The sequence below is a fragment of the Perognathus longimembris genome, chromosome 18 (assembly GCF_023159225.1).
Source record: "Perognathus longimembris pacificus isolate PPM17 chromosome 18, ASM2315922v1, whole genome shotgun sequence".
Classification (NCBI taxonomy): Eukaryota; Metazoa; Chordata; class Mammalia; order Rodentia; family Heteromyidae; genus Perognathus; species Perognathus longimembris.
In genome coordinates this window covers 38111256-38137826 of record NC_063178.1, presented here as the reverse complement: position 1 = coordinate 38137826, position 26571 = coordinate 38111256, and the positions used below count along the sequence as shown (strand labels likewise).

The window sequence follows — 26571 nt, the reverse complement described above, 5'->3', positions numbered from 1 at the left end:
TTCATCCCAAATGGCATTCATGCAAAAAGTTTCTGGACACAGATGTGAAACCAAATATATCAAAAATAACTTCATCCCCAGGGCCTCACTATCTGTGATCTGAGAGAAATCACAGCACCTGTGATGAAGGAGAATGGCAAACACATTTTCCAAATAATATTTTTCTCCTGGATGCAAGGCCTCAGATGCAGATCCTCAGAGAAGGGTTTTACACATTGTCACTGGGGATTCTCAAGAGGCTACAAGGAAAGATGGACAACAGTGTATCTCTCTGTCAATAAAAAGATACATGTGCACCTATACAAAGATATATGACTATACATACTGGACACTGTGGGTCTCACTTCCAGCCAGAATTTCAGCTTGGCAGATTCTTCAGGGATGTGCCTTTTGATTTTCATATTCATTTTTCTCCAGTTTCCCCTCCCTGTCAATTCCTTGGCCGGCACTAGCTGCTTTTCCACCATGAAGCAGCGAGCACACATGGATGGAGATGTGATGATTGTTGCATGTTTCCCCCTCTACACTTTGGGAACAGGTCGCAGTAACAGCGATGCTTCCAAGTATGAAGACAAGCGGTAAGTAACACCTCATCTTATTTCCATGTCCTGCTTTGTTCTAAGGATTTTAAATCACTGAGGGAACTCTAGATGCACACTAGATGAATGGCCCCTGTTTCCTCTCTCCTGGCCTCCTATCTCTTTCATCAGCAAAACTGAACCCCCCAAATGCTATTATTTGCTGTTTGTAATACTGTTGTCAACTTTTGACAAAACTTTATCAACATATCTTCATTCTTTCATTCAGATTAAGTCCTCCATATGTGTACATTCAATTAGATTTTCTTCAAGCTCACTATTTTCTCATCCTTAGAAGACATGATAGGCTTCCATTATGAAATTTCACATATGCAAACAATTTTTAATCACTTCATCTATCATTTGGATTTCCATCCTTCCTCTATTGTTTTCTTTTTGAAACAGCAAGTTTTAATTTTATAAGAATGTGTGGGTTCACACACACACACACACACACACACACACACACACACCTTTACAGTCACAGAAATGACACATAGAAAGAAAGGTATTTTGGTTGTTTTTACGCCCCTGTATTTTTGCTTTCCAGTTTCTCAATCTAACTATATTAGGAAGAGAGTAGTGATCATTGTATTTTACAATGGTGGCCTTAGACCTGGCATTTCAATATAAAGCTGCTTACAATTCTCTTCTCATCCCCCATGTTGGAGGTTCCACTCTTCAAGAAGAAGTCCTCAAAGATGGATGCATCCCTTTTGTTTTGTTAGATAAGACAAAATAAAATTCCTTGATCGCATATGTGAGCACTTTTGTCCAGGTTAATGTCACAGGAAGCTCTTCAATATGTTGGGTCTGTGAGCAGAGCCTGCTATGGAAACTTAAATGAAACTTTGCTTCTGAAAAATGCTCTTCAACTGAGGATTGGTTAGTTGGCCTGGCCCTGCCATAGGTGGAGGTGGTTACTCCAAGTAAAACACAACAGAATATTTGGTGTCTCTGAAAATGATATAGGATTCTAGGTATTCACACACTGAGGCCAAAAGAGTATAGGCATAGGAGTGGTTGACAAATCCTTAATAGCTATGTGCAGATGGTCATAGAAAATAATACTCTATGAAATGTGCTCCAAGGAAAGGAGACATTTTCAGTTGTCATTGTTGCTGTTTTTGTTTTCTTTTCCTTTTGTCCTGTTTGTATTTGAGTGCATAATGCAGTGTACATAAAAGTTTGAAGAAAGGTGGACAAGTACAATAGTGGTTCCCACTAGACAGTAAATGGAAAATGAAATGTATATCTTGTGAGTAGGGACAGAAGGAAAATACCAGGAGAAAATGACAGAAGGGGAGACATGGTTCAAAAAGAATGTACCTGACCTATGTAACTGTAATCCCTATTTATATTAACTCCACAATAATAAAAAAAAAGTAAATCACTAAATTATATGCTATGTTGGGCAAAAAAAGAATATTTGGTGTCTCATGAAAGCCTATTCCATCTTTAGTGCACTAGGTTTTTGCTCTGGTGCATGAAGTAGCAGGGAACAAATAACCTCGCATTCTTGGCATAAGTAACTTTCTGAATCTCATTCATAACAAATTACCTGAATATCCTTATCTAATCTTATATGCAAGCATTAGACACTATATCACATTCCATCTCCATTATGGGTAATGTTTTAACATATTCCTTGGCAGAAAAGCAAGGATTCAGTCCATCAAAATAATAAGTTTTGAAATACTCTGAAATTTCTATGCTAATTATACAGGCTTAACTTCAAGAACTATCAGTTTGTTTTGGCCTTGACTTTTGCTATGGAAGAGATCAACAAAACTCCTGCTCTTTTACATAACCTGACTCTGGGATTTGATATCTGTAATGTTGAAGATGGATTGCCAACATCATTGAAAAATCCCTTCATTTGCTTTTTTGGGAACTACACGGTTCCAAACTACTCGTGTATAAGTGGCAGCAAGTCTATAGGAGCACTTACAGGACCATCTGGAGTAACATCTGCCCAGATAGGCACATTGCTGGACCTCTACAGGTTTCCACAGGTGAGGTATGGAGGAGTGTCTAATTTGGTGCCATTTCAGTTGTTTAGAAGAGAATGAGAAATAGTGATTGCATTCATGATCCTATAAAACTTTGTGGTATCAAAGAGTAAGTATTCAAGAAAGTAGGTTATCTATGCTCCCATCATTTGGAAAAGGATTAAAAATTGAGAGCATAAAAGGGGACTATTTGGAATTTTTTAAATTATCAATAATTTTTTTTAAATACAGGAAATGGAAAATGACTTTAAAGTGTAAAGATATGCTGATCTGGGTGCTGGTGTCTCACACATGCAATCCTAGCTACTTAGGAAACATATATGTAATTACCCTACAAAAATCAGGAAGTAATGTGTGGTTCAAGTCTTGAGGAAAAATCCAAGAAAGTGCATGGGGCTCTGACAGTTAATAGTCCTGTACAAACACACACACACACACACACACACACACACACACACACACACACACACACACACACACACACACACTCACGCAGCTTCCTACCAGAAAGTGAAACATATTATGTTGAATGAAGAAAGTGAGGCCCTGGAAGAGAGAGGAGGCATTTGTTCTCTCCTATATAAACATTAAATCTAATATATGAATATTAAATATGATATAAGGATATAACACATATCACTTATACATATATGCATATATATATAGATATGATTAATAATAACGTAGGTGAAACCTACATGTGAAATTCCATGCTACAATCTCTCTAATCAAATAACAAACAAGATACAAATGAACACCAGACAAATATAGCATATATTTCCTGAAGTGTGCGGGTGTTAAGGAGATGTGCAAAGGACCAAATGAATATGAAATAAACAGGTGGGAAAATACAACATACTATTCAAGGTACATATGGGAAAAGGGAGCTAGGAATATATGGCTGGGATTGTAATAGAAAGGAGGTTTTATTGGAAGTAGTGAGAAAGATAAAGAGATAATTTAATAACAAATTGATATGTTGCACATATATTAAATTTTTTTTCAAAAAGTAAAAGAAAATCCTGTCACCTAGTTTGACAGGTTATTTATTATACATCAAGGCTGAGATTGTGATGGATAGAAATCTTTTCATTCATGGAGCATCCAATTTTCATGCCTTTTAGCTCACCATTGGGCCTTTTGATCAGGCCTTGAATGACCACAGGAAGTTCCCTGCTCTCTATCAGATGGCCTCAAAGGACACATCGATAGCCACTGCCATGGTCTCCTTACTGCTTTACTTCAGATGGAACTGGGTGGGACTGTTAACCTTTCGCGATGAGAATGGCTTGTGGATTCTTCCTCTACTGAAAGAAGAGATGGACAAAAACAGAGTTTGTGTAGCCTTTGAGCTAGCAATCCAAAATTATGGCCTACCATTTGAAATCATGGCCCTGTATAACCAGATTAACAAATCTTCAGCAAACGTCCTCATCATATACGGTGATAAGGAATACACACTAGATTTAATGGTGTTTATTGAGCAGTATTTTATAAAAGGTAAAGTTTGTATCCTGAACTCACAGTGGGAATTATCCATGAGAAGGAGCTATTTCATGCGAGGTTCATTCCATGTCCCTCTTGCTTTTTCACACCATCACCCAGATGTTTCTGGATTCACAGATTTTGTCAAGGCAGTGAACCCTTCCAAATACCCAGAAGACTTTTTCCTTGCTCGGCTGTGGTTTCTCTCTTTTAATTGCTCAGATTCTGAGTCTGACTGTGTAACATGGGAGAACTGTCCTCATGAGGCCTCCTTGGATTGGTTGCCTGGGCACATTTTTGACATGACTATGTCTGTGGACAGTTACAACATATACAACGCTGTGTATGCTGTGGCCCAGGCTCTCCATGAGATGGCTCTTCATCACACAGATGTACAGACAATAGAAAACAGGAAAGAGACAGTGGCTTCCCCTGCACAGGTAAAGCCTTCTATTTCGAATGGCACCCACAATAAGCACAGTCAATTCCTAGAGGACTTTCTTACCACATAAAATTAAACATTTTAGTTATGTTCCCCAAACTAAACACATTTCTATAAATGTCTGTGAGGTTTTCTAGACATGTGCTCCTGTGCTCTTATGGAAAACAGGCCAGTAGTAAGAAAGAAATCAATTCCATGCTTCTATACCTTCTTCTAGTAACTAATAACCTCCACATACACATAGGTAAAGTTGTGAAAAGAATATAATCACCTTTTACCTATGAGTTTCTAAGGATCACCAACTGAGTACAAGTATCTCTATTGTTCATAAGTAACCTAGATTCATTCTCCTTTAGGTATTAAAACTTGAACAAGCTCAAGCTATAACTATTGACACCCATAGAATTAGTTGTTTTGGAAAACTTAGCCACCTGAGAATTGCTGCATTTATGCTTATTTAAATGAAATAGGTTTCTCTTGAAAAGAGGCCTTCTAGCACTTTTCTGTGTGACCAGCTTTTAGGAAAATCATTCTTATTCCTCCAAAGACTTTCTTCTGGAGTGCTTTATCACATGTCCGTTCTTTTCTTGAATTCTTAATCAGAGATTATAGACACTCAGGAGCCTTTCTATTTTTTTTTCTTTTTTTCTTTTTTTTTGTAATCACATGAGAGTCTTTATTGCAAGCTCAAGCCTGGGCTCATGCTAGTCACTGATTCAGCAGGTCTGAATCGAGAGTCCTAACCCTCTCAGGAGTTTTTCTTAATTCAGCTTTTCTGTCTAACCACTGGGATATACTTCAACATAAGATGATGTGTCTCTTGTAGCTGCACCCTTTTCTGAAGAACACCCAATTTCAGAATCCTCCTGGAGATCAGGTGATTTTAGATGACAAAAGAAAATTGGAGGTAGAATATGACATTGTGAACATTTGGAATTTTCCAGATGGTCTTGATCTTAAGGTGAAAATAGGAAAGTTTTCTCCATTTGCTCTACATGATCATCAACTATCTTTATCTGACGATTTGGTAGAGTGGGCCATAGGAAATACAGAGGTGAGTTGTTGTTTAATTCTAATGATTTTAAGAGCATATAAGTAAGTAAGATGTGTACCTGGTTCAATGCTGGCACTGACTCCTGTAATACTAGCTGCTCAGTTCTGAATTTCATGGTTTGAAGTAAGGCACAGCAGGAATACCTGTGAGACACTTATCTACATTTAACCACCACAAAAGAGGTTCTGGGTGCTGGCTGATGCTTCTAATCCTCTCTAATTGGGAGGCTGACATACTCAGATTACTGCTCATTTTAGAGCCCCACCTGTCAAAAAATCTGTGAGAATCTATGTCACTAAAATACCCCCAAACTAAACTAGAGCTGTGGCCGATCACTAATCTAGAAAACAAAATAGCTCAAGGACATTGCTTGGACACTAAGTTCAAGCTCCAGGATCAGCACCTTCCAAGAAAAATTCTGTTTGTTTCTAAATGTGAAATTTGAATATTATCATAATATACAAATTGCATGTTTCTTAGCAGGGTTCTGACACCGACAAGTACCAAAGGAATTGCTTTATGTATTTGAAAGGTTTACTTAGTTCCCTTTGTTGGTGGTTTCATTTAATGATTAGTTGAGCTGCTACTTAGATCTCTCTCATTTGAGGAATCATTGAATGAGGTAGCACATAAAGCTTTTGTGGTGACAGGATGTGGAATCAATAGCAGCATTCAATTCACTGACTGGATTTATGTGTATTGATATGCTATAGTAAGGAATCAAAGTCGTTCAAACAATGGAACTTTGGGAATGTTAGGAAAAGCCTAAACAGTTTCTGACACATATCTGATGTTCCTCAGCCTGTTCATTCTGTCTGTAGTGAGAGTTGTGGTCCTGGATTCAGGAAATCTCTTCAGGAGGGAAAGGCATCCTGTTGCTTTGATTGTTCCTCTTGCTCAGAGAATGAGATGGCTAATGGGACAGGTAAGTTCACGGTGGAGGGAGATATACAGGTTCTCTACTAGTGCCCCACGAGCCATGAAAAGTACTACCAATGTTATATATTGAATTGTCAAAATCTTCCTTCATTCACTTAGTAGTTTAATTACAGCAATGGATGATACTGCTTCTTGAAAAGAAAAAACAGCCATGAGCTCTGAATTGTGTATAAGATAACTTATTCTAGTATAACTTATGCATGTTTATTTAAATACTCAGTAATGTTAGCGTATTTTCTATCATACAAAATACAAAATCCTATTAAGAATGCGGCCTCCATGTTTTGCAAATTTGTTTTACATTATAAGGAAAACAGATCTTTATTTCCTACTTCTCCAGAACAGGTATTAAAGCAGAGGTAATTATCTAGTTTGGTTCAAATTTTTGAAAGGCCTGACTCTATAACTTCAAAGAATGATTATATATTCTGTTCTCTGGGGCTTTACAGGTGAGTAGGAGAAGCAAATATCACAAATACAAGGAAGGACCATGGTGCTCCTATCTATATTGTTATGCCAAGTCGCAAAACGACCACCAAGAAGGCCACCTAGACTCAGACGTTCTGAAATGCAAAAGCAAGGCAAGGCTTTATTCAAGCGAGCAGCAACTCAGGCCTTGTCCTACTCACAGACACAGCGGAGGTTAGGAGGAAGCCCCAAACTGCAATTACACAGGGCTTATAAAGGCAAAAAACAAAGTTCCAGCCATCAGGTGTTCAAGCAAGACAAAAAACAAAGTTACAGCAATCAGGTATTCAAGCAAGCAAGATTAGGACACGGGTACAAATCTCATTGGCTCAGGACTCCAGGCACAGGGCTCGAGGAATTCTGGGGGCAGTTAGAGTTAAGCATTCCCAGCGGTTAGAGTTCTTGACTGGCTGGGCCCTAAGAAGCTTGTCCTAGGTTTGCTCACAGGGCATGCTTATCTCAGGCTCACCTGGTAAAGTGGGGTTCGCGTGGTAAAGTGGGGCCTGACTTCAAAGTCTGCCACTTCCTTTCCCCCTTTTCTCTTTGGTACCTTGGGAGTCAATCATGGCTCCATTGTCCATTTAAATGGCTTGCATATCTAGGGGATGATATAGAGATAAGGCATGAGCCAATAGGGCCCAAAGTAGTAACCAAAAACAACTCTGGTCCCTTGGTTTTAAAGGGGGAGCTGATGGGTAAAGATCATCCATCTTCTGTAGCTTCTTCAGGATGACTGACGGACACTGACCTTACCTAGCCAGGAACCTATAACTTTAGTCTACTTTATCAAGGCACTGCAGGATTACTTCAAACTGGAAATTAACTTTCAGCTATACAGACTTACCATTAGCTGTATAGTATTTAAGAACCAAATGTCAGCAACAAAATAATGCATAAACTTCTCAGCTGTGCTCTTCTGAGCAAGCCCAAAACTACCAATGCCTTCTTGCATGGGACTTTACAGGACTCTTGCTAGTTGCTAAAATAAGGGGGTCACTCCACTTTGGAGTGAGCTGCCAAAATAGCATCAACATTATCCTGAGTAGCAAGGAAAGAAGGCAAAAAGAAAATTATAACAATATTCAGTCTAACTTTCTTTTCTTGAGGCAAAGGCGAAGCAGCTGAGTTGGGTGCTTGGAGAACTCCCATGTTCCATCACGTTAGTCTTCGTCCAGGACAAAGGGGTCAGCTGTCCTGGCATGGGAGTGATGGACCCAAGTGGCGATGCCATCTACCTTGACGGTGGTGGAAGTAGTCAGTAGCACCACGTAGGGTCCCTTGCTCTGTCGTTCTAAGGATTTGGGGTTATACCTCCGGACAAACACCTAGTCCCCTGGTCTGAATAAATGGAGGGTAGGGACAGAAGCAGAATCATATAATGCCTTAAGTTGGGGTCACATATCTTGTGCACAAGCTGCAAGCAGAGCAAAAGGAAGGAGTGACAACCAGTCTGCGCCAGTCTCTAAGGCCAATTTAGTTAAGGTCTCTTTTAGAGTCTGATTCATTCTCTCTACCTGTCCTGAACTCTGGGGTCTAGAAGCACAATGCAATTTACAATCCGTGCCCAGTGCAGCGGTCATTCCCTGACTTACTTTTGAGATGAAGGCCGGTCTGTTGTCTGACCCAATGGTGGATGGGAAGACATTCTGGGTAGGATTTCTTCCAGGATCTTCTTAGCCACTAAATTTGCAGTCTCATGCTTTGTTGGATAAGCTTCAACCCATCCTGAAAAGATGTCTACAAAAACTAGTAAATATTTGTATCCAAATTCTCCAGGTTTTAATTTCTGTGAAATCTACTTCCCAATACACGCCTGGCCTATCCTATCTCCACAGAGGCGAGCTCCTTTAATAACTTCTTGATTGGGGGCCTTGCAATTTTTAACAATATCTTCAATAAGTTGATCTCCTTGTCTAATTTTTACTTTGGAATGTCAGAGCAAGTCCTGCATTCTTCAGGTTCCCATGTGAGAAGCTCGGTAGATTCTCTTAAGGATCCCCTTACCCAGCCCTTGTGGCAAGATAAGTTTCCCTTCACAAGTTTTTCACCAATCATTGTTTCCTTCTCTGTACAGGGTTTTGTGGGTTTTCTTTATCCACTCCAAGTCTTCTTGGGAACACTGGAGCACAAGAGGCAAAGATCATGGCCCTGGGTCTACTAGAGTTAATACTTCTGGTCTGGGCTGGAAGGCTGCTTCCTTGGCTGCCTGGTCAGCCAGATCATTCCCTCTAGTCATCAAATCAAGTCCCTTTTGATGACCCAGACAGTGCATAATGGCAATCTTTGCAGGTTCCCATAGGGCCTGGATGAGGCTTAAAATCTCCTCCTTGTTTCTAATGGCCTTTGCTTCAGATGTCAGTAGCCCCCTCTCTTGGTATTCATGTCAGATAGGCCTAAGGCAGGGGCTTCCAGAAGGTTTTTCTTGATTGCCTCAAAGGCTTTTTACATCTGCTCAGTCCAATGAAACTCTGGTAGGTTTTTGGTGGTTTCATATAGGAGCTTGGTCATCTCAGTGAACCCAGGTATCCACAGCCGGCAAAAGCCTGCTGTTCCCAGGAACTCTGACTTGTCTGGCTGACTTAGGCACAGGGATTTTTAGCACAGTCTCTTTATGTGCACCCGACAGCCAACGCTTGCCCTCTTTTAATATGAAGCCCAGATAGGTGACTACAGGTTTACAAATTTGTGCCTTTTAACATTCTAGTTTGTAAAAGCTTTTTCCTGACAGGCTGGGGAACTGATTTCTGATGACCTAAAAAAATGCCTACATTACCTTTGCAGGCCTTTAACAGATCTCTATAAGGACACAATCTAAGGTCTACAAGGTTTCCAGGGCCTGTGCCACCACGTGGACTGACTAAGCTGCACCTTTACCAGGTGACCCCTCACTCCTGTGGATAGACACACAGGCCCATCCTCGGTTTTTCCTGTCTTTTCCTATTAGTCTTTGAACTCAGAAACCCACGCAGTTTTTTTTTTAATAGTGATAAACCTTTTCATCCAAATTTCTGACACTTAGTGCTGATTTTTTTGATTAAATATTTTTTAACTATAGTTCCTCTTTAAAACAATGCAATAATTCTTTAAAGCATTTGGTAATGCCCAAACTTGATGACCATTTGAATTTAAACTTAAACTCACTCAATTTTACATCATACTACAGTCTTGAACATGTTCACATTCACACATGCACAGACACATACATATTCAAAAGATCTTAAAGCGCGCAAAATGAGCATTGGCCGTACATTTTCCATTGGCAAGAAATGTTTTTGCCAATCTTAATCCTGCAACACGCAAATTTTAAGACAAAACCTTTAACAAATAATTTTAGCATTCTCCAGCCTCATTTTTCTAGGGCTTGATAGGCTTAGTAAATATTTTAGTCTTAGTAAAACATTTTAGCACACCAAATAATTTTCTGCTTAAGAAGGCTGGGTGGGCGTCCCCCAGAGTTGATTTTGTGGACACTCACACTCTGATTGTGAACCGTCACCTGTACATCTTTCCAATGAGCTATGCAGGTTTGACACAAAAGAGACTGTCACACTTACAAACAACACAGAGATGACAGTGCTGCATGGTGGGGTCACTGCCTGCCACCTGCGGGTGGCTTGGGCTGGCCCCGTGTTTGCCCATCAGTGGCTGTGGGTCAGAACTCGGGCCAATGCCTCCATGCCCTGGGCTGCCGGTGCCAGGGCTGGGAGGGACCCTCCAGAGCAGTGGGCACAGCTGAAACATTTTCCTCAGAGTCCTCTTCTTGTAGAGTTAACTGGGGTGGGGAGTATGGAGGGGGAAAAACTTCCTCCTCCATGCTTCCTCCCTGGAGGACAGGTGAATACAATTTCTTCTCTTCCTTCTTGGTTTCTCTCTTGTCTGAATGGCCTGAACGAGGGGTGTAGATTAGGTGTTGCAAAGTACTGATCTTACCTATGTCAAAGCTCCCCTCAGGTGGCCAATTAGTTCCCTTAAAGGTGGGCCATTCTGACTTGCACAGGGGGATCTATTTTTCCTTCTTAAGGGCCACACTCTGGTTCTGAGCTATCTCCTTAACCTCCCTCCAGTGAGCTAGGATCAAGTCTAGGAGGCTAGATGGAGGTTCCCAAGATAAAACATTACCCATAGCTCTGATCAGATGTTTAGTTCAAAAGGCTACACAAAACAAAACAATTAATACAAAAGGAGGAAAACACACAGGCCTGAGAACAAGAAAAGATATGAGTTGGAGATGGAGATCTCCCAAGTTGGCCCACAACCTCCTGCAAGGGTGCAGAAGGAGTGGACTCAAGTCAGCCCACAACCTCCTGCAAGGGTGCAGAAGGAGTGGACACAAGTCGGCCCACAACCTCCTGCAAGGGTGCAGAAGGAGCATACCCAAGTTGGCCCACAACCTCCTGCAAGGGTGCAGAAGGAGTGGACTCAAGTTCAAGGCAGGATTTGGTCCCCCTTCAAGGGTGGAGAGTCTGGGGCATCCCTCAGTCTCCCCAGGAGTAAGCGCGTCCACTTTGACAACCCCTCCAAGAAATAAGCAAAAGCAAAACAGACAAACAGACAAATTACAAGACAAGACAAATGAACAGTGCTGTTTCCTTACCTTCAGAGTCTGGGGTCTTGGGTGTCTCTGGGGCTATCCCAGATGAAACCTGAAATGTTATGCCAAGTCGCAAAACGGCCACCAAGAAGGCCACCGAGTCTCAGATGTTCCAAAATGCAAAAGCAAGGCAAGACTTTATTCAGGCAAGCTGCAACTCGGGCCTTGTCCTACCCACCGACACAGTGGAGGTTAGGAGGAAGCCCCGAGCTGCAATTACACAAGGCTTATAAAGGCAAAAAAACAAAGTTACAGCCATCAGGTGTTCAAGCAAGCAAGATTAGGACATGGGTACAAATCTCATTGGCTCAGGGCTCGAGGCACAGGACTCAAGGCATTCTAGGGGTGGTTAGAGTTAAGCATTCTCAGCAGTTAGAGCTCTTGACCGGCTGGCTGGGCCCTAATAATGTTGTCCTGGGTTTGCTCACATGGCCTGCTTAACTCGGGTTCGTGTGGTAAAGTGGGGTTCCCTTGGTAAAGTGAAGCCTGACTTCAAAGTCTGGCACTTCAATATGACCCAAGGACAGAAAAAAATGCAACATCTTTTAGTTTTAATTTTAAATAAGGACATTGAGTTTTGCACAAAAGGCTAAAAATTACTATGGAAGCAGGAAGAGATGTCTAAAATTATTGTTGGGACATAAGGAATGGCAAGGAAGGGTATGAATGAATTTCATTCCAAGTTAGTAGTTTCAACTAGACTTGTGGAGCCAAGTGTAGGAACATGATGAAGTTATACAAATAAGGCTAAATATGTCTAGTAATACTTGGTCATATGAAGTTGATGGTAGTAATTATCAATATGGCAGAATTTTTTTCTTTGTAGGAATTTCCTAATTTTATTTTATGTAGTGAAAAGGGACTAATGGTAATTTGTCTTCCTCACCAGACATGGAGCAGTGTGTGAAGTGTCCAGATCATCAGTTTGCCAACACACAGAGAAACCAGTGCCTCCTAAGAGCTGCAAACTTCCTTGCTTATGGGGAGCCCTTGGGGATGGCCTTGGCCTGCATGGCTCTTGGTTTATCTACACTCACAGCAGCTGTTCTTGGGGTCTTTGTGAAACATCACAACACCCCCATTGTCAAGGCGAATAACCAGGCTCTCAGTTACGTCCTGCTCCTCTCCCTCATCTTCTGTTTTTTATGTTCCTTGCTCTTTATTGGCCGTCCCAACACAATCGCCTGCATTCTACAGCAAACCATATTTGGAGTTGTGTTCACTGTAGCCATTTCTGCTGTTTTGGCCAAAACAGTAACTGTGGTTCTGGCCTTCAAGGTCACTTCTCCAGGGAGAAGGATGAGGTGGCTGCTGATATCAGGAGCTCCTAACTTTATCATTCCCATCTGCACTCTGATCCAGGTGACTCTCTGTGGAATCTGGCTGGGTACCTCTCCTCCCTTCATTGACACAGACATACACTCTGAACATGGCCACCTCATCATCCTGTGTAACAAGGGCTCCCTCACTGCCTTCTACTGTGTCTTGGGATACCTGGGCTCCCTGACCCTAGCCAGCTTCACTGTGGCTTTCCTGGCCAGGAACCTACCTGACACTTTCAATGAAGCCAAGTTCCTGACCTTCAGCATGATAGTGTTTTGCTGTGTGTGGCTCACCTTCCTGCCTGTCTACCACAGTGCCAAGGGTAAGGTCATGGTGGCTGTGGAGGTCTTCTCCATCTTGGCCTCCAGTGCAGGGCTCCTGGGCTGCATCTTTGTCCCCAAGTGCTACATCATCTTGATAAGGCCAGATAGAAATTGTCTGCATGGCTGTCGGGACAAAAAAATGCTCTGGGCAAATTAAGCCCTTCTAAGAGGAAACTTACATATTTGTTCAAATGGGTATGTTTTTGACATTAGATATTAGTTTACATAGTTGGAATCATTTCAATAAATAAGCAGTTTTTACTCATTTTTCTACTAATGGTGTCATCACACGTTGTAGCTAGAGACAGGTCAATTTGAATTTCATTTCATATATTTTTCATTTTTTCTATTTACTATGCATTTAGTTCCAGTTTTCTGATTTTTCAGAGAAAAAAAAGTACATCAGCCCTTGGCACACTGTCACTCCTCTAATCCTTGCTGCTCAGGAGGCCGACTGAGATTTGTGGACCACAGTTCAAAGCCAGCCCCAGCAGGAAAGGTCTCTAAGACTCCATGTCCAATAAACCCCCACCAAAAATCTGGAAGTGGAGCTGTGTCTCAAGAGGTAGAACACTAGCCTTAAGCATAATTGCTTAATGATAATGCACAGTCCTTGTGTTCCAGCCCCATGACAGGGACACACACACACGCACACACACACACACACACACACACAATACCAGGACTTGTGGTGTGGTGGAGAGGTAGGAGGTCAAGGAGAATAGGGGTAAATGATTGGAGAGAAGGAGGGTGGGCAAATGAATTCCTAATACTCGGTGCCTAAATGTGGAAATGGAACTAGCACACATGAGATGATGGGTTGGGAGAGATGGGGGAGAAAGATAGAAGTGATGACATGGATCAAGACATCTTGTACCCACAAGGTGACATGGTGAATTGGAGTCTCTCTGTAGATTTGTAGATCTGTGTGTGTGTGTGTGTGTGTGTGTGTGTGTGTGTGTGTGTCTGTGTGTGTGTGTGTTCCAGCACTGAGGCTGGCACCTGAGTGATGTCCCTGAGCTTCTCTTGTTCCAGTCTAGGTCTCTACCACTTGAGCAACAGAACTACTTCCAGCTTTTTCTGAGTAGAACATTTCTGTCTGGGCTGGCTTTGAACTTGATCTTCGATGTTTGCTTACTTAGTAGGGAGGAAAACAATTGTGAGCTACTCGTGCCCAGCATTTTTTTTAATGTAGTATGGCAAGACCCCCATCCCTCCCAGGTTCACCACCTTTACATGTCTCTGGCCAGCTGGGTGTACTGAGGGTGCCTTCCTTATGAGCCTGATTCATGAGGGCAAAGCCCTGAGCCAGAACTCCCTGTGCCCCTAACCTCTGTACCTTATCTCTCCATAGCAACACAGATTTGGGGCACCAAAAAGCCATATGTTAAGCCGACTACACTACACTTGATACAGGCAAAAAAGGCACAGGAGCAGAGATTCCTTTCTCAGGTCAGTAGGACTCAAGTGGGAAATTCTGGCATTGAGGTGCCAGACTTTGAAGTCAGGCCCCACCACGTGAACCCCATTTTAGAATCGAACCCTGAGCCAATCAGATTTGTACCTGTGTTCTAATCTTGCTTGCACAGCTGATTGTTGTAACCTTGTTCTTTGCCTTTATAAGCCCTGTGTAATCACAGCTCGGGCTTCCTCCTAACCTCCGCTGTGTCGGTGGGTAGGACGAGGCCCGAGTTGGCAGCTCGTTAAATAAAGCCTTGCCTTGCTTTTGCATTTCGGAGTGTCTAAATCTTGGTGGTCTTCTTGGGGGTGGTCTTGCAACTTGGCACAACATTTGGGGGCTCGTCCGGGATAGCCCCAGAGACCCCGAGATCCTAGACTCCGAAGGTAAGAAAACAGCGCTGTTCATTTGTCTTGTCCTGTAATTTGTCTGTCTGTTTTGCTTTTGCTTATACTTGTAGGGCACGAGTCAGTTTGGTTTTTGGCCAGAACTGACCAGGAGGGCCTCCTAAACGAGACTCAACCCGCCCACCTTGTACTTGGGTCTGCTCCTTCTGCTTATCTGGCAGGAGGTTGTGGGCCAACTTGGGTCCACTCCTCCTGTACCCTGGCAGGAGGTTGTGGGCCAACTTGGGAGATCTCCAACTCGTAACTCGGGTCCACTCCTTCTGCACCCTTGCAGGTGGTTGTGGACCAACTCGGGTCCACTCCTTCTGCACCCTTGCAGGAGGTTGTGGGCCAACTCGGGTCCATTCCTTCTGCACCCTTGTAGGAGGTTGTGGGCCAGCTTGGGAGATCTCCAACTCGTAGCTTTTCTTAGGCCTGTGTGTTTTCCTCCTTTTGTATTAATTGTTTGTTTCTTGTAGCCTTTTAGACTGAACATCTGATCAGAGCTATGGATAACGTTCTATCTTGAGGACCTCCATCTAGCCCCCTAGACTTGATCCTAGCTCACTGGAGGGAGGTTAAGGAGATAGCTCATTTTTGTGTGTTTTTTTCTTGCACTGTGCCTGACTGACAAACGGATGATGGGGAACGTTCCTTCCACTCCCCTGGACTTGACTTTAGCTCACTGGAAAGATGTACAGGTGACAGTCCACAATCAGTCAATCAGTGAGAATGTCCGCAAAAAAAGAACTCTAGGGGACCCCCACCCAACCTTCTTAAGCAGAAAATTGTTTGGTGCGCTAAAATGTTTTACTAAGACTAAAAATGTTTTACTAAAACTATCAAGCCCTGGAAAATGAAGCTGGAGAATGCTAAAATCATTTGTTAAAGGTTTTTGTCTTAAAATGTACGGCCGATGCTTATTCAGCGCGCTTTAAGATCTTTTGAAAATGTATGTGTGTGTGCATGTGTGAGTGTGAACATGTTCAAGACTGCAGTATGATGCAAAACTAAGTTTAAATTCAAAGGTCTTCATGCCATGCAGTAACTGGGACTGAAGAAAAAAAAAAAAAAAAGAGGCTCTTTTGAAACAAGCAGCCCGTAAGCAAAGGGCGGCACCTGGTTTCAGATTGCCTGTGAGCTTCAGTTTTTCCGATGCAGATAAAAGCTAAAGTGTTGTGTTAGTGTTAAAAAGGCTTTGGAAATCAAGAATACATTTCTAGATAAGAAATTTGGAAGTAAAATTGTCCTAAATAATTATTGCAAAGTGAGAAAAGGAGAATTATGGCTACCAAAATGTTTAATTGCCATTCCAGCTTCTTTGTAGGTTTTTTTTGTAACAGTTTCCAGCAGGCCCACAGAGAAGCACAGGTGATTCCTACAAGTTTGTCAAGATCTAATACTGACCCTTAATAGGTTCCAGGTAAGAGAGCATGCTTAAAAACTACTCCTGTGTGGACCACCTTGTTGCTTATAATTGGAGTAAAGTGGCCCCTTATAAGACTCATTGATCTGAATCTGCGGTTCGAAGCCAGCCCGGGCAAAGAAAGGTCCCTGTGAGAGACTTGTCTCTAATCAGCCAGCAGAGTGCTGGGAACGGAGTGGTGTGGAGCTCAAAAGTGGTACGGTGCTAGTCTTGAGCTGGAGAGCTGAGGGACAGCACTCAGGCCCTGAGTCCAAGTCGAAAGTCACTCCTCCTGGGACAAAAGTGATGGAGCATCCAGAGGCAGTAAGCCACTGCTTGGATGGCAGAGATGGTGTCAGATCCTAGAGTCACTACTGTTGGCCTTTCAAAAGTTAAAGCCGGGAAGTCCTAGAAGAATAGTTCATAAGCATGCCTTTCCAATGCCCATGTCTGTCTACTGGGCAGGAATTTGCCAGTCATCTGTGATAGTGGTTAGTAAGGGTAAGTTTGTCAAATGAGAGGATAAGATTAAAATCTCACCCCCCGCATTTACTCAAAGCCCTGACTGGCAGTGAGAATTTTAAGCTCATACATCTGTTTAGTAAAGAAAGCTTGTAGACCTGAGATTGTGTCCTTATTGAGATCTGTTAAAGGCCTGTCAGCTTGCCAATGCCCCCAATCAACAGATTACTAAAGGAGCTCGCCTCTGTGGGAATAGGCCAGGTGTGTATTGGGAAGTAGATTTCACAGAAATTACAAATATTTGCTAGTTTTTGTAGACACCTTTTCAGGATGGGTTGAAGCCTATCCAACAAAGCATGAGACTGTGAATGTAGTGGCTAAGAAGATCCTGGAAGAAATCCTACCCAGGTATGGCTTCCCATCCACCATTGGGTCAGACAATGGGCAGGCTTTCGTCTCAAAAGTAAGTCAGGGAATAGCTGCAGCACTGGGGACGGATTGGAAATTGCATTGTGCTTATAGACCCCAGAGTGCAGGACAGGTAGAGAAAATGAATTGGACTCTAAAAGATATGATTCTGCTTCTGTCCCTACCCCCCATTTATTCAGACCAGGGGACTGAAATCCTTAGAACCACGGTGGAAGGAACCCTAGACGGCATCACCACTTGGGTTCATTGCTTCCACGCCAGGCCAGCTGACCCCTTTGCCCTGGATGACAACTACCGTGGTGGAACATGGGAGGTCTCCAAGCACCCAACTCAGCCGCTTCGCCTTCGCCTCAAGAAAAGAAAGTTAGACTGAATATTGTTATAATTTTCTTTTTGCCTTCTTTCCTTACTACCCTGGCTAGTGTTAATGTTATTTTGGCAGCTCACTCCAAAGTGAGGTGAATCCTGCAGTCCCTTGGTAAAGTAGACTAAGGTTATAGGTTCCTGGCTAGGTAAGGTCAACGCCCCTGAGTCAGCCTGAAGAAATTACAGAAGATGGATGATCTTCACCCATCAGCCCCCCTTTAAAACAGAGGGACCAGAGTTATTTTCAGATACTACTTTTGGCCCTACTGGCCCATGCCTTACCTCTATATCATCCCCTAGACATGCAAGCCATTAAAATGGACAGAATGGAGCCATGATTGGCTCCCAAGGTACCAAAAAGAAAAAGGGGGAAATGAGGTGCCAGACTTTGAAGTCAGGCCCCACCACGTGAACCCCATTTTAGAATCGAACCCTGAGCCAATCAGATTTGTACCTGTGTTCTAATCTTGCTTGCACAGCTGATTGTTGTAACCTTGTTCTTTGCCTTTATAAGCCCTGTGTAATCACAGCTCGGGGCTTCCTCCTAACCTCCGCTGTGTCGGTGGGTAGGACGAGGCCCGAGTTGGCAGCTCGTTAAATAAAGCCTTGCCTTGCTTTTGCATTTCGGAGTGTCTAAATCTTGGTGGTCTTCTTGGGGGTGGTCTTGCAACTTGGCACAACAGCATTTAGTGTTGTGTTGGGGACCTTCCTGAGATCATTCTATCCTCCTTTATCTCAGGTCCTAGGGACAAACATGCAGCTGAAGGTAGTTTGGAGGGGGGCGGGCAATTTGTTCTGCAATCTGAGACAGAACTTGCTTGGAACCCAAAATCCCTCTCTCAAATCTGCACTGAGAACAGTTGCTCCTGGCTTGATTTTATTTTCTAGTTGCTTCACCTGACCATTTTTTCCTTTCTGTCACTCCTTTTTCCTTCTCTTTCAACGTGAAACAGGGGGTTTCATTGTGATTCTTCCTTTTTATCATCATAGTAAAAAAATTGCTGTAGCTTAAAATTTGGCCCAGCTTAATAAGGATGATGTAAGGTCCTCTCCCTGAGGGCTACATGCAGATGCCCCCACCTCATTAAGTCTTCCCTCAGTTACCTGGGTAAGCAGCAGACCTGGAGGCAGTTACCCTCCCTTGCCCTGAGGTCACATCCTAATCCACCTGGCCACACGCCTTGCCCCTGCCCTTCTCTCCCTTCTCTCTACTCTCTCCTCTCTCCCTTCTCTCCGGCCATGGATCACCTCAGCCACAGGCCAGCTGTATGGTAATAAACTTTCTCTCCTGCCTGAATACCGCATGGTGTTCTCCTTTACTGGCTACCTACTTTAATAACCTAACATATATGGTGCCATGACTCAGATAGTGCTTAAGAGTCAGGACAGGCGGAATTCCCCTCTATTTTTCTTCTTTTCTGGGAGTAGCCCCAGTCCTGATGGTCCTTATTCCATGAACTCAACTGCTGTGAGACGCCATGTGGGACTTTTCACCAACACCATTGCTGACCTCCACATCCACCTCCACATCCACACCACTTGTCTATCCTGGTGAGTGAAACTGCTGCTGCTCCTGTTCTCTGCAGCTCTGTCCGCCACTTCTGCCGCTTCTGCCGGTAAGCTCTCATCCACTCACCAGGCGCCTCCCTCCCGTGCTTTTTGGGTTTTGCATCACAGTCATACCCAAGCCAGGAAACTGCTAGCACACCTCTTGACAGTGCAGTGAGGCCTGCTCGAAATACTAGCTCAAACACAGTTTTTGCCACAGCAATGGTAAATGGTCAGAAGTTACTTACATTCAGGCTCTCTCTCTCTTTCTCTTTTCCTCTCTTCCTTTTTCTCCCTCATCTGCCTGCTTACTTGCTTCCTTTAAAACTCCAAATTATACTGGTAAGGAGCCTTGCTCACAAAGCTGCCTCTTTTCTCTGTGTCTTCTGGCTCTGGCCTCTCCTGGGACTCCATCTGTTGCCCCTGACTATAGATCAATGGGGGAGGGGTACTTTTTTATTGCCTTTGTCACACTCCTGTGTTGTGTGGGTATGGGTGTTTGTGTGTACAGGGATGGGCATAAATACAGATCCCATGCAATAGCCCTGATTTTTTTTCCATTATTGTCAAAGTGAAGTACAAAGGGGTTCCAGTTTCCTATGTAAGGCCGTGAGTACATTTCTTTACGGATAGATATACATGTTGTGCCAAGTCGCGAAACAACCGCCAAGAAGGCCAGTGAGACTCAGATGTTCTGAAATGCAAAAGCAAGGCAAGGCTTTATTCAAGTGAGTTGCAACTCGGGCCTCGTCCTACCTACCGACACAGCGGAGGTTAGGAGGGAGCCCAGAGCTGTGATTACACAGGGCTTATAAAGGAAAAAGCAAAGTTACAGCAATCAGGTGTTCAAGCAAGCAAGATTAGGACACAGGTACAAATCTGATTGGCTCAGGGCTCAAGGCACTCTGGGGGCAGTCAGAGTTAAGCATTCCCAGCGGTTAGAGTTCTAGACTGACTGGGCCCTAATGGGCTTGTCCTGGGTTTGCTCACAGGGCCTGCTTATCTCAATTTGCATGGTAAAGTAGGGTTCGCGTGGTAAAGTGGGGCCTGACTTCAAAGTCTGGTACTTCAATACACACGTGTAATGCACACAAACACACTGTGTATGTAGGCTTTACAGTGTGCAAAAATGAATTTGGGCCAAAGGCACTTTTGGAATTCCAGCAGCAAGTGACATTGTGCCCAATATTTTAGAACCACATGGGCAGTTAGAAAAACAAAAACATTGCTTTGCTAGCAAACAAAAACTTTCAGATTACAAAATGGAAACACCGTATTTTGATAAACTAATTCAGCTCAAATGGGGTGCCATGGTGACCGGAGTGGGGCCCAGAGTGACACAAACAAAGAATATATGGCATGGCATAATGTCGTCTGAGCTGTTGACATAATGGTGACTGTTAAATCCAACATCTACCATGTGGTCAATGGCAGAGAAAAAAGGCAACTTTTAGATGTCTTTGCTGACAAAGCACATTGGTGGCCAAGCCTCAGTTTCTAAAGCCTGTGAATAGAGGTCGCTTTATTAGCAAGGCACATTTACAGGATGGCATGATTTGGAGTTTTGTAAAATAAGCAAGCAATCAAGCAGATGAAAGGGAGAGAGAGAGAAAGGAAGTGACAGTGAGGAAAAAAGACAATGAGATCGAGCAAAGAGAGCTTGAATATAAGCGACTTCTTACCATTTACCATTGCAGCTTCAGAAAATGTGTCTGAGAGTATTTCCTCTTGCTCTGACTAGCAGTGTCCTGCTCGGGTGTGACTGTGACCGCAAAGACCCATTAAAAGCATGGGAGGAATATGTAACAGTTATTAAATAGGTAGCCAATAAAGGAGAACACCACATAGTATTCAGGCAAGAGGGAGAGTTTATTACTGAACTGGGGGGCTATGGCTGAGATCGTGTATGGCCAGAGAGATGGGGCAACCCCTGCCCTGCCCTGCCTTATCTAGGGCAGGGGCAGGTGTGTGTGGCCAGGTGGATTGGCATGTGACCTCAGGGAAGGGAGAGGTAACTGCCTCCAGGTATGCTGGTTACCCAGGTGACTGGGTGGAGACTTAACAAGGTGGGAGGCATCTCCTGGGTAGGCCTTACAATTGGTTCAAACTAAGGCAATGTATGACAGCCAGCTCCTTCCTACATATGTGTGGCGAGAGCCTCTCCCTCTGTCTCAGCCATTTTTGCTCTATGTAGATTTAGGTTAGGGATATTCCTTCCAGACAGTATCTGGTGTCCTGTTCATGAGTAAGTCTTTTTTGGCTCATTCCGCAAATAAGTGAAGCTGGATCTAGAGAATATTGTGCTTGTAAGGAAAATAGAGGGACAAAAAAGATCCCACAGAGAGGGACAGCACTTTCCAAAGGGCCAGCCTAATTTAGTACTTTTATTCTTGGTTCTGGCATTATGCAATAAATGTGCTTCTCTTCAGCATCAGATTTCCCTAAACCCTCTGCTTACACTGCAGACAAGTGTCTCAGGATAGGAAAACTGACACTCACTTTTTGAACAATTGGTTCAGAATCTTCTGTGTGTGAACTAACATGTTATAGATGGTTTGGAATTTTGGAAGAACTGAGTCACCCAGGCAAGTTGAAGTCTAAATCTGGGACAGCTTGAGAAAGGCTCATGTGTGTCCAGGTCACAAGGTCAGTGTTTGTGGTTCTGGGACCCCCTGACAGCATCAGTTGTGACATGTGTATATACACAATGATTCTGTGGAGCTAGAGATGCCAAATCTGGTTCAAATAACAGACAAAAGTATAATGAGAAGAAAAGCATGAAGATTCCTGCTAGTGTATGTGGACAAAATGGAGAGACAAAGGATAAATGGTGAACGAATGCAACAGCAACACTTACAAAACTATATGCTATAAACCAACTGTACAATTTGGGGGGGAGGGAACTGGTGAGAGGGAGAAGGTGGGAGAAAAATGACGGAGGAGGTAACAAGTTGGATAAGAAATGTACACACTGCCTTACATATGAAACTAACCCCTCTGAACATCCCATTCACAATAAATCAATTGAAAAAATAAAAAGAACAAACAAATAACAAAAACCTCCTTTTCCATTTCTTGTACTTCATTCGGTTGCATATCATTTTATATGATCATATACGCAGAGCTATTGAGCCATTGTAATATTCTTCTAAGAATATCATCTATGAGTCTCACTGTGTGAGTCTAGAGTGTGATTTCTCTCGTCTGTGTGTGAGTGTGTGTGTGTTCTTTTTTGCATTTTACAATCTATTGTGTAGAATGTATACATGCACTACTACTTGTAGATTTCTAGGCATACTTTAGTTATAAAATAGGAGGGAAACTATGCAACCTATTTCTTTGAATGTAGCTCACTTCACTTGCGATACTATAATCCATATAATTATTATCTTCTGGGCATAGATTGTTTTTCCTGGCCATTTCACTGTGTACTTGACATGCCATCCCTGATGCAATGCAGTTGCATATCATCCCAAATGGCTTTCATGCAATTATTTTCTTGACACAAATGTTGAACCAAAAATATCTAACAAAACTTCATCCCTGTGGTACTGGAGAAAATCACAGCACCTGAGGTGAGGGAGGAGAGTCTGCAAACATATTATCCAATTTGTATTTTTCTCCTGGATGCAAGGCCTCAGATGCAGAGCACCAGGGAAGAGCTTCACCCATTCTTCCTGAGGATTCACAAGCGCTTTTGATGAAAGGCAGGCTGTAGGTGACATTTCTGTCAATAACAAGACATGTGCATATACACAAAGACATATGAATATACATATCTGAAACTGTGGGCTTCAATGCCAGCCCAAGTTTCAACATGGCAGAAGCTTCAGGGATGTGCCCTTTGATTTTCACACTCATTCTTCTCCAGTTTCCTATCCTTATCAGATCCTTGCTGGTTTTTTTCCTCTCTACAATTTGAGAATAAATGGCAGTAGCTGCGATGCTTCTGGGCCTGAAGAGAACATGCTGTAAGTCATTCATCAATTTATTTCCATTTACTGTTTTATTCTCAGGATGGGCAATGACAGAGAGAAACCTGGGGAAACACATGAATTTCCTCTGTCTTCTGTACCTTGAACCCCAATTCCTATTGCACCCAAATCAGTTCTGTTTCACTATTTTTTAAAAAAATCAATGTGAGGGTTCTTTTACTTTTTAAATTTTTATTGTCAAACTGATATACAAAGCGGGTACAGTTTCATATCGCAACTTTTATATTGCATGCTGAGTAATTTTCAGCCTGCTACGGGGTGAGGATTCTGGTTTCTTTTCATTTAGCTTCTCTTTACCAGGGCTGTAAACTCATCACTTTATTCCAACATCCATGCATCTCCTTCATCTCAGGTGTCGTTGCAGAGGATGAATGTTATTACCAGCAATCTGGAATCCACGTTAGGGGTTCTGTAATAAAAGCCTGCAGAAACACTTCCATCCCCACAGGCCAGAGATCGGAGAAGATTATTTTTGGTAACCTATTTTGAGAACACTGATAATAATTCTTATTGTAGATTGGTGGCCCATGATTGTAACTCTAATTACTCAGGACATTGATATCTGAGGATCAAGGTTTGAAGCCAGCCAAGCAATAAAAATTTGTGAGACTTTTATCTCCAATTAACTCATTAAAATTTGGAAGTGGAGCTATTGCTCAAGTGGTATAGTTCTAGCCACTGAAGGACAAAGCCTAAACTCAGATTCAAACATTATGATCTCTATTTCACTCTTTGTTTCTCTCTGTGTCTGTCTGCCTCTATTTCCTTCCTTCTCTCTCTCTCTGTGTGTGTGTGTGTGTGTAGAGAGAGAGAGAGAATAGTATTTACTGTTTCTATCTAAGGTCTGAATAATTTATATCATGTCAGATATGCTCCACAATCCAAGAGTTACCAAGCATTATCAAAGATCCCTTATAGGAGAAGTTTATCTGCTCATGATATATTCTGCTTTGCTTATGCACATGCATTTCCTTGAATTTTTGTCTTTACCAGATGGTGTCACTCATCAATGCCTATATAAAAAAAACATAAACAAAGCAAAGAAATGAAAAATAGCTCTACAGAACTGAAAATAGCTGGCAGCCTATTTGATACCTATTACAAAATTTAATGTCATTGCTTCTATGTGACAAGTGTAACTGTGCTGGATGCCTACATTTAGGAGCTGTTTCCCTGCTATAGAAGATAGATGTCCTCATCCTGAGCACTCTCTGTGAGCTAATTTGGTCAAATCTACTGCTCTACCACTTGGGCCAGAGCTCCCTATCTGGCAGTGTTTAGTTGTTAAATATTCATAGGAGTCTCACAGACATCCCTGACAAAGATGACTTCAAAACATGATCCCCAGATCTCAGCCTTCTGAGTAGCTAAGACTACAATACAGGCACCTGTATCTTCTGTTTTCTTGTACCCGGGTTTCTCTTATTTTCTCAATATATGTTTGAGTACTGTGTTCGTGTGCTACAATAGACACAGTGCATATTGCAGTGTGAACCAGTAAATATTTCTTTTTTTTTTTTTTTTTTTGGCCAGTCCTGGGCCTTAAACTCAGGGCCTGAGCACTGTCCCTGGCTTCCTTTTGCTCAAGGCTAGCACTCTGCCACTTGAGCCACAGCGCCCCTTCTGGCCATTTTCTGTATATGTGGTGCTGGGGAATCGAACCCAGGGCCTCATGTATATGAGGCAGGCACTCTTGCCACTAGGCCATATCCCCAGCCCCCAGTGAATATTTCTTAATGACCTACAGATATAAAAAGAAGTATTGTCTGGGGTTGGTAAAATTCTATGCACAGTCTTTATGATAGATAGCAATATTTATCTATGAGGGTCCATGTAGATACACGGACCACTGCAATCAGATATCATCAGTAGGTGAGAGACTTGACTCAACTCATCATCCGCGGATATTCCTAGAATATTTCCCCATGCTCATACAATATGGTACCTGTGCCAACTATCGGGTTCATATTTCAGTTCCACCTCACATAGTCTTTGATTATAGTCATCCGATCTATTTATTGCCATTTTATATGATGTCTGACATTGCCGGGCTTGGGTCACCTCCCCTGGCGCGGGGGTTCAGGCTCTACTCTCCTCTAACCACTCCCTTTCTCACCCTCTCCCCTGGTCACCCGACCCGCAGGTAAGGCCAGAGTGGAGTGGGAGGCTAAGTAAAGACCTCAGGTGCACGCGGCCGTATGAGATCGCTTTACCTCCCTCCTTACCTGTGAAGAAAGCCAGGCGTACGTGGATCTCGGAGACACTTCAAGAGCAAATCTGATTTAATAAGTGAGGGGCTAGCAGGTAATATAGTAGATGGCGAGGAGAAAAGGGGTCATTGACCAGAGATCTGGTGATAGGCTGTCGAGCTTGTCATAGGACCCCCTCATGAGCTAACATCACTTGGATAGCGCCACCCCAGGGGCGAAAAGCCCGTGAGACTAGGGGACACATGGGCTTGCGAGAAAGTTTGGGGGCTGTTCGCAAAGCCAGTTCTTCTGGTTTGGACCCAGAGAATTGTGGCCTGCTTCCGCATTCCCCCAGGGCTGGGGGAAGGGTGGTATCTCCAATGCCCTTCCCCCTCAAGGCCAAAGCTGAACCCCAACATGACATCATTTTTTTCTCTCTCCTATCTATAATTTCTTCTGTTCATATTTAACTCTCTGAGGGAGCTAGGATTACAGGTTTGAGCCACCAGTGTTTGGCTAGCTTTGACCTCTTGGTTGGTCTTTTTTCTCAAGGATGATGGTTTACCTCTTGAGCCACACCTCACTTAGGGCTTTCTGTTGGATAAGTGGAGATATGAGTGTCATGGACTTTTCTTTCACAACTGCCTTTGACTCATGACCCTAGGGTTTCAGCCTCCTGACAAGCTAGGATTAGAAATATGAGGCACTAGCCCAGGTAGCTTTAATTTCTTGAGGTATCTGCAATTTTTAATTTTTATGTTAATATCACCAAAACTTTATATTTTGGATTTAAAAATGTTTTTATTCGTGAATTGCTGTGAATTATATTAAGAATGTGTTTTATTATGACATATCCATACAAGTACATGGTACACTTGGAACTAAAACATGTACTCTTATATTGATTTTCTACTAAGGAAATTCATCATTGATTGTCAGAAGCTACCCCTGTGTTCTAGAAGTTCTGCAAGAAGAACTGGCTAGTTTCTTCTATACTTCTATATTTCTTCTATATTTGTTTTACAAATGGGCATGAATGAAAGAGGAGAGTAAGTAATTTACTTATGAATATATTTTAAAACTCAACTCTGAAATGAGAAGCCTGTAGCTCTCATGT

The 26571-nt window shown here is 42.7% G+C and overlaps 1 protein-coding gene and 1 pseudogene across 1 annotated transcript; both read left to right on the top strand.

Annotated features, from left to right (window-relative positions):
• The first annotated feature begins 483 nt into the window (after positions 1-483).
• LOC125366956 (vomeronasal type-2 receptor 116-like) lies at positions 484-13372 on the top strand. Its single transcript, XM_048367635.1, has 6 exons — positions 484-578; positions 2424-2598; positions 3748-4515; positions 5344-5571; positions 6373-6496; positions 12459-13372. The coding sequence occupies exons 1-6, from the start codon at positions 484-486 to the stop codon at positions 13370-13372; spliced, it is 2304 nt and encodes a 767-aa protein (XP_048223592.1).
• Positions 13373-14044: 672 nt separating this feature from the next.
• The window catches only part of LOC125366955, a 40773-nt pseudogene continuing 28246 nt past the window's right edge, over positions 14045-26571 (top strand).

Excerpts from the sequence above, each read along its gene's own strand:
- LOC125366956 (XM_048367635.1), top strand. The coding sequence starts at position 484 with ATGGATGGAGATGTGATGATTGTTGCATGTTTCCCCCTCTACACTTTG. Across the intron at positions 2,599-3,747 it reads TACAGGTTTCCACAGGTGAG|GACCACAGGAAGTTCCCTGC; the intron begins GTATGGAGGAGT and ends CAGGCCTTGAAT. Across the intron at positions 4,516-5,343 it reads CAGTGGCTTCCCCTGCACAG|CTGCACCCTTTTCTGAAGAA; the intron begins GTAAAGCCTTCT and ends TGTCTCTTGTAG.